The sequence below is a fragment of the Galeopterus variegatus genome, unplaced genomic scaffold, assembly GCF_000696425.1.
Source record: "Galeopterus variegatus unplaced genomic scaffold, G_variegatus-3.0.2 Scaffold7921, whole genome shotgun sequence".
Taxonomy (NCBI): domain Eukaryota; kingdom Metazoa; phylum Chordata; class Mammalia; order Dermoptera; family Cynocephalidae; genus Galeopterus; species Galeopterus variegatus.
This window is the reverse complement of record NW_007734032.1, coordinates 62,983-78,366: the sequence shown is the minus strand read 5'-3', so window position 1 is coordinate 78,366 and position 15,384 is coordinate 62,983. Positions and strand designations below refer to the sequence as shown.

Sequence of the window (15,384 nt, the reverse complement as noted above, 5' to 3'; positions counted from 1 at the left end):
GTCCTTACTCTTGATGACATGTAACAGTGCTTCCATCTGCTCCCCGCACCCTCCTCCTGGGACGGGGTTTAAAAGATTTGAGGCTGGCCCCTAACTCCAGGTTCACACTGGGGACATGGGCTGCCAGGTCGCAAACCTGGACCACTCTTGGCACTGAGTCTCCGCCTGCCTGCGAGTCTTTGCCTTTTCTTGTGAGGAGGACCCCCTGAGGGCTGTACCTATTACTGAATCACCCAACACACTTAAGAACACTGTTTTACTTAAATGCTCTAAAAATACTCTTGTCATAGCTACTACTTAAGAGAAACCATCTGCTATTTTTGATGAGAAAAAAGCTATTCTGGAATAAGAGTTGTATTTTAATACTTTGAAAAACAAAATAAAAATAACCCCAGAGTGGAAAAGGACTTCAGAGACAGGAGCAGTGTCCAGGGAGAGGAGAAGGTGGCTGAGATGTCCTGCCTACGGTCCAGGCTCTGTGACTTGTTCCCTTCCCAAAACTCCCACTCCGTCTCCTCCGTCCTGTGGAACGTTTAAAGTTGCCTCTCACTTTGAATGTCCTGATCTGCTGCTTCCATTCTTTCTTATGTCATTTGCAGGAGCCCAAGCTCACGTTCCTAAGGAGGGAGAACTACTCTTATATTTAATGTTTCTTTCCACCCTTGGCCTATTTCCATTTCAAAGAAAGCATGGCCTTTACTTGTAGGTCTCTTTCACCAGATTTTTCTCTAGTTTTCTGCAAGCTAATACACACTCGCTTAGCTGCCCAGATTGTTAGGGCTTCTAAATCACGCCTGGGTAAAAGCTTAATCTGTCTTTATCCTAAATGACAGATGAGATACTTTAGATACATATCAAAAGTAATTGTTTTTAAAAGAAATATAAGTCCTGAGTAAATATCTTATCCGACTCACCCTGAGGTTATATGGCTGTGTTTTCGATCAGATTTCCTGTAAATATCTAACACCCATTCCTCTCAGCATGTTTTAAAGCATTCTGCATCAAGGAGATTTTCATCTACTTTTAATTGGACAGGGCTCTGAACACAGTGTGGGTAATTCGTATTTCCAACGTGAATGCCCTGGAAAATATTTCAGTGCCAGAGAGAAAACAGACTCAATACGATCTAGATTTAGATTACCTCGGTGAAAGAATCGCTTTAACCTTTGCGATTGAACACTGTGGCTTGTCTCCATTCTTAGAACTGCTATAAGCTTATGAGGCCTATGCAGCCCCAGATGAAAAAGCCCTATATCAGCAGACAACTTTATTTTCTGACTCGAAATCCTTAATCCAATTTATGGTATTCTTGAAATTGTTCCTTTACTTGCGGCACAGGCACATTATTTTCCACCGCTGCTTTGCACTAGAGGATATAAGCCACATGCTCTTGAGATGATAATCTTTTCCCCATCTTTCTGAACCTCCGGTTTCAAGAAGTTTCATGTCTTCAAGTTCCATGAATAGAAAACTTTCCTTTCTGATGAAACTCCTTTCTTCGTTCTAAGACAGAAGTGACTGCAAAGAACGTATCAGGTATTGATTTCCTACAGAGAACCACGAGGCTGGTGACTGATTTTTTTTTTTTTTTTTTTTTTTTTTTTTACTTTGGTGTAAGGCAAAGTGTGAACTTTGTCAAGTGGGGTTATTTTAAGGGAAAAGAAAACAGAGCTCCAGCAGAAAATAGTCACAGAGCTTCAACCATCACATGGGCTATAAATTATGTATCGCCTCTGCCAGCGCTGCCAGGCTGTTTCTTGATTTCAGAGGTGGTTTAGTGTTGGCGAATACTGACTGCCTTGCTCTGACTAAATTTTCCTTGTAGCTGGTCTTCTATTTTCGACTCTCATCCTGCATAAAGAAGCCTGGTAATTTTCAGTGAAGTACTTGGATTAAGGGCTTTATTGAAAATTACTAGGCCTCCACCAAATACAATAAGACAGACAATTCAGAGCATCTTCAGAAAAGAGCGCTTGTCTGCCGTGATAAAACTGAACAGCAGGCTTTCGGGGGGACGCTCAAATGGGTGGTAAAAATGGAATGGGAAGGAGCAAGGAGTAATTATTAGCCCAGGAAGGAAGACATGCAAAAGAACGCAAAGGAAACAGATGGAAATGACATTTTCTGGAGAGAAAGAAAAAGATTAAGAGACCAAGGGCTAGGCTGAAAGACATTCAGAACTTTTAAAAACGGTGGAAAAGCAAAAATAGAAGAGTGATTTCATGCGGAAGAAATACAGAAAGATAACAGAACATAATTCAAAAGTGAGAGTGTCCAATATAAAGAAGGAGAAAATCCATTCAGCTTTGCTGGTTTCAAAACACAAAGGTAGAGAAACTTTAATATAATCTGACCCTGTCCCCTCCCACCCCCTCAGCTGTCACTGCATGCACGCAGAGGTGCCATCCACAGGCCTGGCACTGGGAGCTGTGCTCCTCGAACTGCCTGCCTGTGTTGTCAAGAGATGCGCTTGCCTCGGATTCTGTAAACCCCCAGGTCCCCTAGGTAGCTGTGTAAATTTAAAACAGTGAATTAGCTCTAGGATGGATGCACTTTCCATATAGTAAGTACATGAGCATAATGAAGGTTTCCTTCGTTACATAAGGAAACAGGCCACGGGTGACAAGCTGTATTAGTGGAGGTGTAGTTGAGTCCCACTGTTGCCAGACTGAGGTACCATTCAACTTCCATTTTATAATCTCGTGGACTCCGGTAATCGCCGGTCTTCAAGTTCAACGGAGGTCTTAAGTCCCCTAACCCTAACTCATTTTTAAAAATCAGAATTGCATTTTTCTTTTCCTCTAAAATAAAAAAGTATAAAATCAAAGCAAAGAAATTCTCATGGTTCAAACAGTCTGAGTGCTCTGGACCCACACTCAGAACATGAGCCTGGTGGCACTTGTGCCCCAGTTAAGTCAGGACGTCTTGTCGTGGCCAGAGGTCCTCCCTGCATGCTTGTGAGCTCACTTACTCAGCGAAGTGCTGTAATCACTCTGACTGAAGACTGACTTTTAACAGACATACAGGATTCTAAATGGGAAGAACCAGCCCTGTTCTTGCAGGAATTTGTGTGGTGACCCAATACTGAACAGTGCAGTATCCCATTGCCTGAGAGCGTGCTTTGCAGGTGCCCACTTGCTCAGAGGGCCCCACGGTAATCAAGGCCCTCCTTCCAGTCTCGCTGGCTGTATCACCAGCCAATCATCACCTGTGAGCTGTTATGAACTATTTCTCCCCCAAGATAATTACAATCTGGGAATGGAACATGAAAATTTGTGACCTGGGCCTTCCCCCATCAAGCTTCCAAATCTTCAGCCTCAGCCATCTGTCTTATCCCATTGCTTCCAGAAAAGGCATGAAGGATGTATTCCTCTAACGACTGCATACATCCAAACGTGGCAGGGACACCCGTGCCACAGCCTCATTTGCTAAATGAAAGTGATTCTAAATCTGGGGAGATCTCTGGCATTATCCTACTGCTTCTCCCACACTGTCCTGCCCATCCCAGCCCCTCTAACGGAAGAAAGAAACTCAGCCTTGGAGAGACCAGGGTCAAGGCCCCACACCAAGGTTCACAAACAAATCCATTGTCAGCTCGCCACTTATGGAAAGACATCCCATTTGGGGGATTAGTGTGAACGTGATCTTTCTTAGAATACACGCACACTTAGGTAATCTCCAGATTAACTTTTCCACGTGCCTTGAGTACTCTTGATTAGAACCCTGACTTGCTCATCTGGTTAAATGCTGTGGTTACACGTAGGTGCCGCTCACTTGATCTGCCCTTCTGGGCACTTCCCCATCCCCTGCGGTTCGGTGTGGCCGTGTGATTTGCCTTAGCCGGTGACAAGAGCAGACACACATGTGCCATTTCTGGGCAGAGGACATAAGGGCTGATGACTCCTTACGGTTCACTCCCTGGCTGCGTTCCTTTGTAGCAGAACCGCTGCCCACCTGGGTTCTAAGAGAGGAGGACAGACGTGTCGTGTGTGTGAGAAATACTCCTGTGTTGTCTGTGGCCATGGAGATTTTGGGAGGTCAAAACTCCAGCATATTCCAGCTCATCCTGACTGATACACAAGACAAAGAATTACTTCCTACTGTGATTTCCCCAGAAAATTTAATGCTTGCTGATGTTAAAATAAATTTTTTGACTTGCAGCTAATCACCCAGGTACTTCAAATTTCATTTTATCAAATTCCAGCACCTGTACTCAGTCTCACTTTAGTTTTCGACAGATAAGTGGACTTTGCTCCTTTTGAACATTCTTGTGGAAATGTTATACTCAGAAATGGCTTTTCAGTCTGTTTCATCAGTACAGCTAATGTAAAGACAATCCTCCTATGCGCATTTTGGTGCCAGGTCAGCCAGCTGATCACTTTACCATAGTCATCTCTCTGTCTCCACCAAAATGAAGGGACATCTGAGGACATTCTTTCAGCCAGTTTTCCTTCTTCACCTACAAAATTTTGCCACTTGAATTAGCTTTTTCTAAGCCAGGGTTTCTCAACCTTGACACTACTGACATTTTGGGCTGTATCATTGTTTGTAGTGGGGACTGTCCTCTGCATTGTAGGTGGCTTTGCAGCATCTTTGGCCTTGACTCACTGGATTCCAGTAGCATCTGCTCCCCCAGTCATGACAACCCAGTTGAGAACTACAGTTCTAAATTAAACACATTCTTTTTGCCTCTTCATATGATTTTTTTGATAAACTATTATTTTTTTTTCCCTTTTTGTCCTTTTTCATGACCGGTAACAGGATCGCAACCCTAGGTGTCGCGCCCGCACCACGCTCAACCAGTGAGCGGACCGGTCTCTATATGGGATCCGAACCCTCGGCGGGAGCGCCGCCACGCTCCCAAGCACAGCACTCTACCAAGTGCGCCACCGGGCCGGCCCTTGATGAACTATTATTAAACAGAAAAAGACATTAGGCTACCTTTGCTAAAAAAGTGACTATTTTTCAATTTATTATGTACTGAAGGCCACCTGCCCTGCTCTACATGAGCATTTTTCCTCCGTCAGGAAGTGCTGTTAAATGCTGAGTTATTCATTCCTTTGCTCATCTGTTCATTCAGCAAATGCCCATGAGCACGTGTTGACAGCCGGGCACTGTCCTGAGCATTGGATAGACCATGGGAATAAACACAACTATGGACTGTGCGGCCTCTCTCTGCACAGAGCTCACACCCTATTGGGGACTCATTAAGGAATGCACATGCACAACCTATGACTGCAATTTGTGGTAAGTACAATAAAGGAAAAGAAGAGGACATTGTGGGGTTGGAGAGGAGGTGGCACTTAAGCTGAGATGGGAAGTTGCGAGCCAAGGCAAGAGCAGCAGAGGACTGCTGGGCAGAGGCAGGAAGGGCTGCAGCATTCAGACCCATGGGGCAGTGTGGCCAGAATACAGGAGCAAGCGAGGGAGATGAGGTCAGAGAGGTCGCAGGGCCAGTGCCAGTCAGAGGACATGCTGCCACCAGAAGAGCCTGGCAACAGTCATCAGCAAAGGCATGCATTCCTTCAGACCCGATGGCCACCACACACCGGCCCTTGGACATCCCGGGGTCCCCACCTCCTACTCTGCCAGAAGAGCCTGGCAACAGTCATCAGCAAAGGCATGCATTCCTTCAGACCCGATGGCCACCGGCCCTTGGACATCCCGGGGTCCCCACCTCCTACTCTGCCCATTCTGTAGCACCCGACCACCCTTCTCTAGACACCATCAGCCACGAAGCCATCAGGGGGAAGGAATGGCTGAATCTGCTCCATGTCTTCATCAGTTCATGAGAAACAGGATTCCCCCGGCTGAGCTAGTAACACTGGAGCAATCGGCCCTCATCACGAAGGCTTCTCATTTCTACGAGGAAACAGATTCTGTTCTGCTACAGAACAGGGTGTGACGCACAGAGCTCTTCCGATCCTTATCTCCAAGTGGCCTTCAGCCAGCTCACAGGCTATTCTGAAGACTTTGAACTTTCTTCCTGTGCCCAGGGCAGTAGGGAACAAATAAATGACACACTATTTCTCCAAATGTAAAGACTATCCCAAGCTCGTGACCACAGGGACTCTCCTGAGAGTTGTTTTCTGGAGGTTTTCTTGGTTTATGTCAACAGCTACTAAAAGGGGCAGCCACCATCCCTTCCTGGCACAGGTGCTGCTGTGGGTAGAACTGTGTTGCCAAAAAGATATGCAAAATTCTAACCTCTGGTGTCTATGAATGTGACCTTATTTGGATACAGGGTCTTTGGATGTAATCAAGTTAAGATGATGTTATACTGGAGTAGGTGGCCCTAATCCAATGTCTGGCATCCTTATACAAAGAGGGAAATTTAGACATAGAGACACACACTACGAGGATGCCAGGTGATGCCGGAGGCAGGGACTGCAGTGATGTGTCTACAAGCCAACAACCCCTGACGACCGCCAGCAAACAGATGCTAGAAAAAGGCATGGAATGTATTCTCCCTGGAGCCTTCAGAGGTACGTGGCCACACTGACACCTCACTTTCAGGCTTCCGGCTTCCAGAACTATGAGAGGATAAATTTCTGTTGTTTAAAGCCAGGAAACTAACATAGGCAGCCTCATGGAGTCTACAGGTCACTTTTCTCAAAGTGAAAAAAAAGCAGGTCCTGAAATGAGTTAAGAATCCTGATGAAGCCACAGAAGAAGCTCCGAAGCCACTTTGGTGGCAGATTTTAAAAACTTCCAAAGCTGAAGCAGCTCTTTTTTATAGTTACTGCATATCTGGATCAGAAGAACCTCGGTGATGAGATAGAACGCTGGCTGATTAAAATGACGGCAGGCTTCCTTTTAGTAGAAGACAACTGAATATATCATTTTGTTTAAGCCAGCTAACGTAGAAGCTGCCACGGTGGAGCAGTATCTGTCCTACCACAGGATTAATTTTTTGGTGACAACAGAAAAATGCAAGATGTCAAAGGAATACATTAGCTGTAAGCGCACAGAATAGTTGGTGTCCCAGACGTGCCTCTCCTGGTAAGGGCTATAAAAATACTTGTGCTTTTTTAGTCCTTACTTTTAACAGAGCATCTGTAAAAGGGCTATTGATTTTTTCAAAAAGGTTTCTACTTTTAAGTGCAAGTTGGAGGAACACGCATAATACATTTCAATACGCAATTTGTAACAAATTTCTGGTTCTGTAAACATCACATGTTAAAAATTGTGTTTACAGCGCTGTAGGTAAGTGCACATAAAAAAAGAGGGAAACAGAAGAAAGAGTGTTTGTTTTTTTTTACCTTGCCTTTGTCGAAGTAGTGGATGATTTCTTGGTAGAGCTGCTCTTTCAGCTGTCCCTGCGTCGCAGCCTGGTACCCGTCCCGCTGCGTGAGGTGGGCTGCGCACACGTCCTCCGACCACTGTGGCAAAAGCAAAGCGTGAGCAGGGCCTGGGGAGGGCACAACCACGACACCACTGCCCAAGGGGTCAGAATGCACACGGGCCCCCATTCTGTGCGTGGAGTTATGTGTGGCTGTGTCACCTGGCTGCCAAGGCCTGGGAACAGGAGGGCAGAACCCCTGTCTGGAGGCCCTGAGAGTCATGGAGCAATGGACAAGGGAGACAGAGCTGTGGTGGGATTCCTCCAGAAGAAAAGCCCAGTAGGTTCTGGGGAGCGCAGACCCGCCAGCTTGTGAACAATGCCTCCTAATAGCCCGAGATGAATTATGAACAATGGTGATTTGTGGCTGTCTCAACTGGGGCAACCCCAGGGTTCTGGTATTGGTCGTGTATTGCTCAACGTTTTAATCAACAGCAAAGAAGGTACATGGATCAAGCTTACAAGTCATTAAAAAAAGGGACTTGACAGGTTATCAGGCTCCTTCAAGACAGGGAGGTGTCTTTGGACCTCCAGCCCTCGGCGCGGTGCCTGGCAGAGAGTCAGGGCTTGGTCAGTGTCTCTGGAAGGGCTAGTGCAATTTTTGTATGAACTGAAGATGCACGGGGGTCTCAGCAGGCTGGGGAGACGTGCCAGAGTGGAGGCAACGCCATTTGACAGATACAACATGCAAACTCCTGAGCTCAACAAATCAATGGCATTAAGTATAGGGTTCAATAAAATTGAGCACGTGTTTGGTGAGGACCTATTATGTACTTGGCACTAGGTCAAAGATGAGTCCGAAGATACCTAAGCTCCAGGAACTCCTAGCTGCCCAGGATAGACAATCGTGACATATAATGACACTGAAGAAAAGATTTCATGGGCATCTAAGGGCGGCAGGCATGAGTTGATGCTGGGTGGTGTGGGCAGGCTCACTGGAGGACATAATTAGAATGGTCTGCTTATGAGCTGGACCTAGGAGAAGGAGCTAGACCCTGTCTTAAGGCAGGACAGTGAGCGTGCTACAAAGAAAGCAGTCAACTCCCAAGCTGCCTGGACCACAGATGGTCCCCAAGTGAAGGGGGACTGGCAAATGTCCCACTGAATGCAGGGCTGGTCAGGCCACATCTGCTTCAATGGGACCAGCAGAAGGCCAAAGGGACCAGCATGCAGAAGTGGGGGCAGGGGCTGGGGAACATAGGCAGGCTCCAGAAGAGGCTCGCTCTTGCAGAACACACCCCTACCCACCTTCCCAAAGCCAGGGGCCCTGGGGCATCTCAGGCTGGACCCTAAGCTCCAAGAAACAGGATGCAGAGCAGGGGCCTGAATGGTTCCCCATCTCTAGGAATGTCATGTAGGAGTGAGAGACCTTAAAGTGGCGTGCAAGATTCCTCCCCTTAAACTTGGACTAGCACGTTCCTACCACAATTGGATACGGCAAACTAGTTAACTTTGGAGTTTGCACAACACAGCTGGTGTCATGGTCTACTTTTGTTAGGGAATGGGGGAATAAAAGTAAAACTTTAAATGATTCTAAAATGTAACTACAATCAAATAAATTAAGAACAAGAAAGTTCGGAGTTCGAATAACTTCCTTGGATTTTAAAATCACTTCTGTAAAAAAATCAAAAACAGAAAACATGTACCAGGGAAGCAAAAATCCTCTGTGCATTCCACATAAACATGGAGAGGAAATAACTCGATCGCTAGGCTGCAAATTGCTTTTATTGCTCTTGTTTTCAACGAAAAATATCCTTAATCAAAAAAGAAGATTCTATTTGAAGATTTTAAGTTAACAAACAAGGAGGGAAGCAAAAATCCTCTGTGCATTCCACATAAACATGGAGAGGAAATAACTCGATCGCTATGCTGCAAATTGCTTTTATTGCTCTTGTTTTCAACGAAAAATATCCTTAATCAAAAAAGAAGATTCTATTTGAAGATTTTAAGTTAACAAACAAGGATATATTTGTCATACTGAAGAAGAATTTTCGTAATAATACAAATCATGTTCTTTAGTGAGTTGATTAAACAGCATGAATTCACATTTATAGCAACAGCAAAACATATTTAGGAAAACTAGCAAAATGTAATGGTGTAAAAGATATGGAGAGAGATTATGTAGCATTCACCATTTATCTGGAAAATGCAGAACCCAAGTGGAAAAGATAATGCAATTGGGCCTATTGATCTGGGCTGTGAAACAAACCGTCCTTCAGTCTGTGACAGACCCATCTGCACTCAATAAATCCAGTGATTAAATAAACGATATGTTTATACACATATATATGTTTAACATGCACATGCACATATAAAAGTTTATGTTCTATGAGAGAGAGAGTAAGGGTGAGTGAGCAATTTTTCAGTTCCATTCTAATGTTCCTGGTGTAAAAGAAGTATCTCACATTTGCAAAAATGCCTTGTTGCTGAAATTGGGGTTTCTAATAAATGAAAGCCATCAGAATTCACAGTGAGATGGCTAGTGTCAGATGCACCAGGTGAAATCTGTCTTCATAAATTATGCTTCGTGGGAGAGCTTTTTATGATAAGAGGCCAAAGGGAACCTGAGGCAGCTATCCTCAGAATGATTATTGATGTGGCCTCCTGACTGAGCTGAGCTCTCCTGTTTTATTTGTAATGGACCCTCTTGTTTTCAGGCAGAGGTAAATTTCCACACTCAAATGTCTCCAAAACAGCCTGTGTATTTTTGTGCTGTGGGAGCTCTGGTAAATTTCAGGAGGAACCAGAAAGAGTCTTACCAGAGTTTTACTCTATAACACAGTGTCCTCCTTAACTCCCATTACCCAAAAGGCACTCCTTAATGTCTGTTTTAATGTAATTTTCTCTGGTTTTCTTTTATTCCATTTTTGGTGTTTGGGAGGTTGGCCTAGATTTAGAAACATGATTCCTTAAATGAGCAGTTTGTTGTAGGGTCATTCAACTAAATTCTAATTTTTGTAACTGTTCTTTTTTTATTCAGGTCATAATTTTTCAACTTTTTACAAGGACATCATGAGAAAGATAATTTAATGACTTGCTGAAGTTCTAAAATATAAAACTAGAGGTAGTATAGCAATTCCCCCATCTATCTGCCCATGTACCCATGCATCTGCCCATGTACCCATGCGTCTGCCCATGCACCCATGCGTCTGCCCATCCACCCATGTGTCGGCCCATCCACCCATGCGTCGGCCCATCCACCCATGCGTCGGCCCATCCACCCATGCGTCGGCCCATCCACCCATGCGTCGGCCCATCCACCCATGCGTCGGCCCATCCACCCATGCGTCGGCCCATCCACCCATGCGTCGGCCCATCCACCCATGCGTCGGCCCATCCACCCATGCGTCGGCCCATCCACCCATGCGTCGGCCCATCCACCCATGCGTCGGCCCATCCACCCATGCGTCGGCCCATCCACCCATGCGTCGGCCCATCCACCCATGCGTCGGCCCATCCACCCATGCGTCGGCCCATCCACCCATGCGTCGGCCCATCCACCCATGCGTCGGCCCATCCACCCATGCGTCGGCCCATCCACCCATGCGTCGGCCCATCCACCCATGCGTCGGCCCATCCACCCATGCGTCGGCCCATCCACCCATGCGTCGGCCCATCCACCCATGCGTCGGCCCATCCACCCATGCGTCGGCCCATCCACCCATGCGTCGGCCCATCCACCCATGCGTCGGCCCATCCACCCATGCGTCGGCCCATCCACCCATGCGTCGGCCCATGCACCCATGGGTCTGCCCATCCACCCATGCGTCTGCCCATGCACCCATGCGTCGGCCCATGCACCCATGCGTTGGCCCTTCCAACCATGCGACTGCCCATCCACCCATGCGACTGCCCATCCACCCATGCGTCTGCCCATGCACCCATGCGTCGGCCCATGCACCCATGCGTCGGCCCATCCAACCATGCGTCGGCCCATGCACCCATGCGTCAGCCCATCCAACCATGCGTCAGCCCATCCAACCATAGGACTGCCCATCCACCCATGCGACTGCCCATCCACCCATGCGTCTGCCCATCCACCCATGCATCTACACATCTATCCATCTACTTACACATTTGTCCATCCTTTCCCCGTCCACTCATCCATCTACTCACTCACACATCCATCAATCCATCTATCCATCCAGCCACCCGCCCACCCATTCATCCATCTACCCACTCACACATCTATCAATTAATCCATCCATCCATCCATCCATCTCCTCATCCATTCATCCATCCATTCATCTACCCATCCACCCATCCTCTCATCCATCTATTCACTCACACGTCCATCCATCCACAGACCCATCTAACCACTCATACCTGTATCCATCCATCCACCTACTCACACATCTATCACACATCCATCTACTCAAACTTTCATCCATCCATTTGTCCATCCATCCACCCATCAACTCATCCATCTATCCACTCACATCCATCCATCCACCCACTCACACATGTATCAATCCATCCTTCCATCCAGCCACACATCCATCCACCCATTTATTGTAAAGATCTACTGAGGACCCATTCTGTATGACTAACTGTGCTGGAACTGAACATGAGGGAAAGGATGAATATGTCACTGCAAACAACAATGTCTAAAACTATCTGTGTAATAAAAGAACCACTGAGAGTTGGAAGTTGTCACACCAGACCTGTGCTCAAGAGTAACACTCAGAAGAATCAGGCAGAGCACACTGACAGGATGTCTCGACATGAACTGATAGACGAGTCATGACCTGGTCTCTACAATCTTCACTAAGATAATTACAGGCATGGCTCATCCTACCTCTTAGCCATACTATTAGGGAAATTCTTTCTTGTGGATGTTATTCTCCACCGTTACTGAGTCCTGTTGGTAGGAAGAAGGGGTTGTAGAATCTAATTTGCTGCTAGCTCACAGGCCAATGATGAGAGTTTGTGATGCTTAGTGATAACATGCTACGACATCCTGTTAAATCTGCATTCAGTAAGGCCAAACTTATAACCAAAGTACTTCCTAAATATGTTCATGTCATTGCATTTAGTCATATCCATAAAATATTAACTTATAGGTTTATTAAAATTTGTTTTAGGAAGAGAATTTTGAATAATCTTAGAATTTACAACAACAGAATCATAAAAGTGCATGGTAATTTTTATTACCTTGAGAAGCTTTGCATGGAGAAGCAAGGTGTATGCCGCTTCTGTGTAGTTATCACACTCTCTGTGTAGGTCACAGAGCTTGTACAAGTACCTGAGACAACAAAAAGGAGGTATGCTCTTAAAATGTCACTAAATAATCTGTATGGAGGATTGTGGAGCTAAATTCTACATACATCAGTAAATCATATCTATACTTTCTTTTTATAATGTTCATAATTCACTATGCCTTGAAAACTTTTGGTGCAGAAAGCACTACAAAAAGCCAACAAGAGTAACGTACAATAATATATCTATATTCTTTTTAAAATTTTAAGTCTTTTCCTCTTGAGATAAAAATGAAGACAACACATAAAGGTGGAATTTTACTTCAAGAGTTTCTCATTCCTTTTCATCTTTTCCAGATTTTTCCTTAAACATTTGAAATGAGATTACACAACCTTTGATTGTGATTTCCTGCATTTTTACCGAATCCAAATGCCCAAAAAATCCATGAAAATATAAAATCCGTAAGAATGAAGAACTCCATTGATCACAGTGAGTGTGATCAAAACAATCTATGCTATAAAGAAATAAAAGTTGCTTTTAATATAAAGCAATTTGCATTTTGGATGAAAGAGTCTGTTTTTCAAAGTTTATTAAATGCGTATAGTAGTTTTTTAAAAGGAGAAGTAAAAAAAATTAGAAATAAAAAATTAGACAACCATACTCAGTGTAATAAACACATCATTAAACACTGTGCCATGTGGCTTACATTCTTATCCTATTCTTTGAAGTGGTAATCTTGCTAATTATTTGACCCTGGACCCTAAAAAGTGACCAGGAAAGAGAGAGACTTAATCACAGTCCACCATTCTAGATAAAAAGGCAACCAAGGGAGCACAATCCAGCAGACAATGCAGGACAGATTTCTTCTTTCATGGGAAAAAGACATAGAAAAACATGGGAATATGGTATCACTTAAATAAGAGTAGACTGAAAAATTATAACCTTGCCAATTTCTGGTAAAGTTATAACTGGATTTCTTATTTGGTCATATGACTTACTGTGAAACATTAAAATTTGTAGTGTTAACTTTTTTCAAAAGGGCCACATGAGTTAGTCAAGAGGCACAAAAGCCTTCTAAAATAATCATTTATAGTTTTGCTCCCAAGTTGATTAAATGTGACCTCCCCAAAACTCTGCATTGGTATGGGCAAACCACGCAAGGGCTGAGAATACATCTGGGAGCACTTCCAAACTCAACCTTAGAGGCTTCATGATTTCCTACGAAATAAACCCCTGTGGTTAAAAAACATTTCTTAGCATGGACTTGACAAATAGCAATTATGATAAACATGCAGAGGGAGCAGGCAAGCATAAATGCACGCATACCTTATATACATTTCTTCTCTTTCAATTTCTTTGTAGAAATTCTAAAAAATTAAAAAATAACACCGTTTTCAGAAACTTGTTCCACAAAAGGTATCACATGCACATTAAAAACTCAAGGTTCTTCAACTAATGTCAAACATTGCCAAATGTACCCAGCTCTTTGGATTAGAACCACAAACTCACATACATTGCAAAACCATGTTACACCGTTCTTTGTTTTTTTGCTTTTCCTATGATTACATTTCCTACACTTTGAACACTGGGATGACTAAAATCTACTTCTGTCATTTGAAAGTCACTTGTCTTGAGTAAAAATGAGATATTGTCCAAAGACATGATACGTGAGTCATTGTAATCTCAATAAATGCATAAATAAATACATTAATAAATAAAGAGCCCAAATTTGTGAATAAGCAAATAAGCCTCATCAACATGATTTAAAGCACGCTGGGCCCAGCCTCAGCAAGAGCCAGAAGAAGGCTATTTTAGGCCTGAGGTGTCCAATACAATAACCACTAGCCACTTATATTTACAGGTAAAATAAATTTAATTAACATTAGATGAAGTTAAGAGTTTACTTCCTCAGTTACACTTGCCACACTTTGAATGCTCAATATCCACATGGGCTAGTGTTTCTGCAGGAAACAGTACAGACATAGTACACTCCATCATCCCAGAAATTTCTACTGGATAGTGCTGTTCTAGACAGAGCTTCTAAACCACAGATAATGGTTAAAAAACCCCTTGCGTATAAACACTGATGGAGAAAGTTTAGTCAGCAGGTTACAACCAATGGCCTATTTCTACATATTACTGTAACCTATCTTCTGGCTGAGCATAAATATTTCTATCAAGATCATATTTATTAATGTGAATATTAATGTGAATATCTAGAAACACCTTAAAATCTTTATCATACACTTTATCACACCAGAAAGTCACCGGACAAGGCCTAAGGTATGGAAACATCATAGCTAGGTTCAGTGTGAAATTTAGCACCTGACAACGATGTTAGAACTCTAGAATCAGGGCCTGAAATAACTAGCGATAACACCATTAAACAGACACACAATTATCCAGTAAGATGACATAATCTCTTTAATTTCATTAGTAAAAAAGCCATTGCTTCCAAGCTTGATCTCTCCGGAAAGAAATGATAAATAAGTATAGAAAGTAAACAGGGCCACATTTAGAAAAACACACCAAGATTTTCAAATTTTGCTGCATCTGACATTTTCACGTCCTCCATTCAGTTCATATGACACAGCTTGGTAATGAGGACATTTTCAGCTGACAATTTAGAGCAAAGTCACAGAGAGAATCTGCACCGAAGGCAGAGAATGAGCCCTTCACTTGCAGCCCTAACTCACCAGTATTACAGGCTATGATTTCACACCATCTCTTTTGTACTCATATTTTCAATCCTTTCCTAAGGTTTTGATCATTCTCCTCTACAATCTCACAATGGGGATGTCATGTGACCTTCCTTCCTCTCTCAGAGAGGTGGAAAAGTCTTC

The 15,384-nt window shown here is 44.0% G+C and overlaps 1 protein-coding gene across 1 annotated transcript in view; it reads right to left on the bottom strand.

Moving 5' to 3' along the window:
- LOC103607989 (dedicator of cytokinesis protein 1-like) overlaps window positions 1-15,384 on the bottom strand; it is a gene marked incomplete at its 3' end in the record, with an annotated part of 69,046 nt that overhangs the window by 15,964 nt on the left and 37,698 nt on the right. The window contains exons 7-9 of the mRNA XM_008592434.1: window positions 13,868-13,908; window positions 12,497-12,587; window positions 7,263-7,382 (exon numbers count right to left, since the gene is read on the bottom strand). Of these exons, the coding sequence (XP_008590656.1) occupies window positions 7,263-7,382; window positions 12,497-12,587; window positions 13,868-13,908 (252 nt within the window). The remainder of the gene's footprint in view (window positions 1-7,262; window positions 7,383-12,496; window positions 12,588-13,867; window positions 13,909-15,384) is intronic.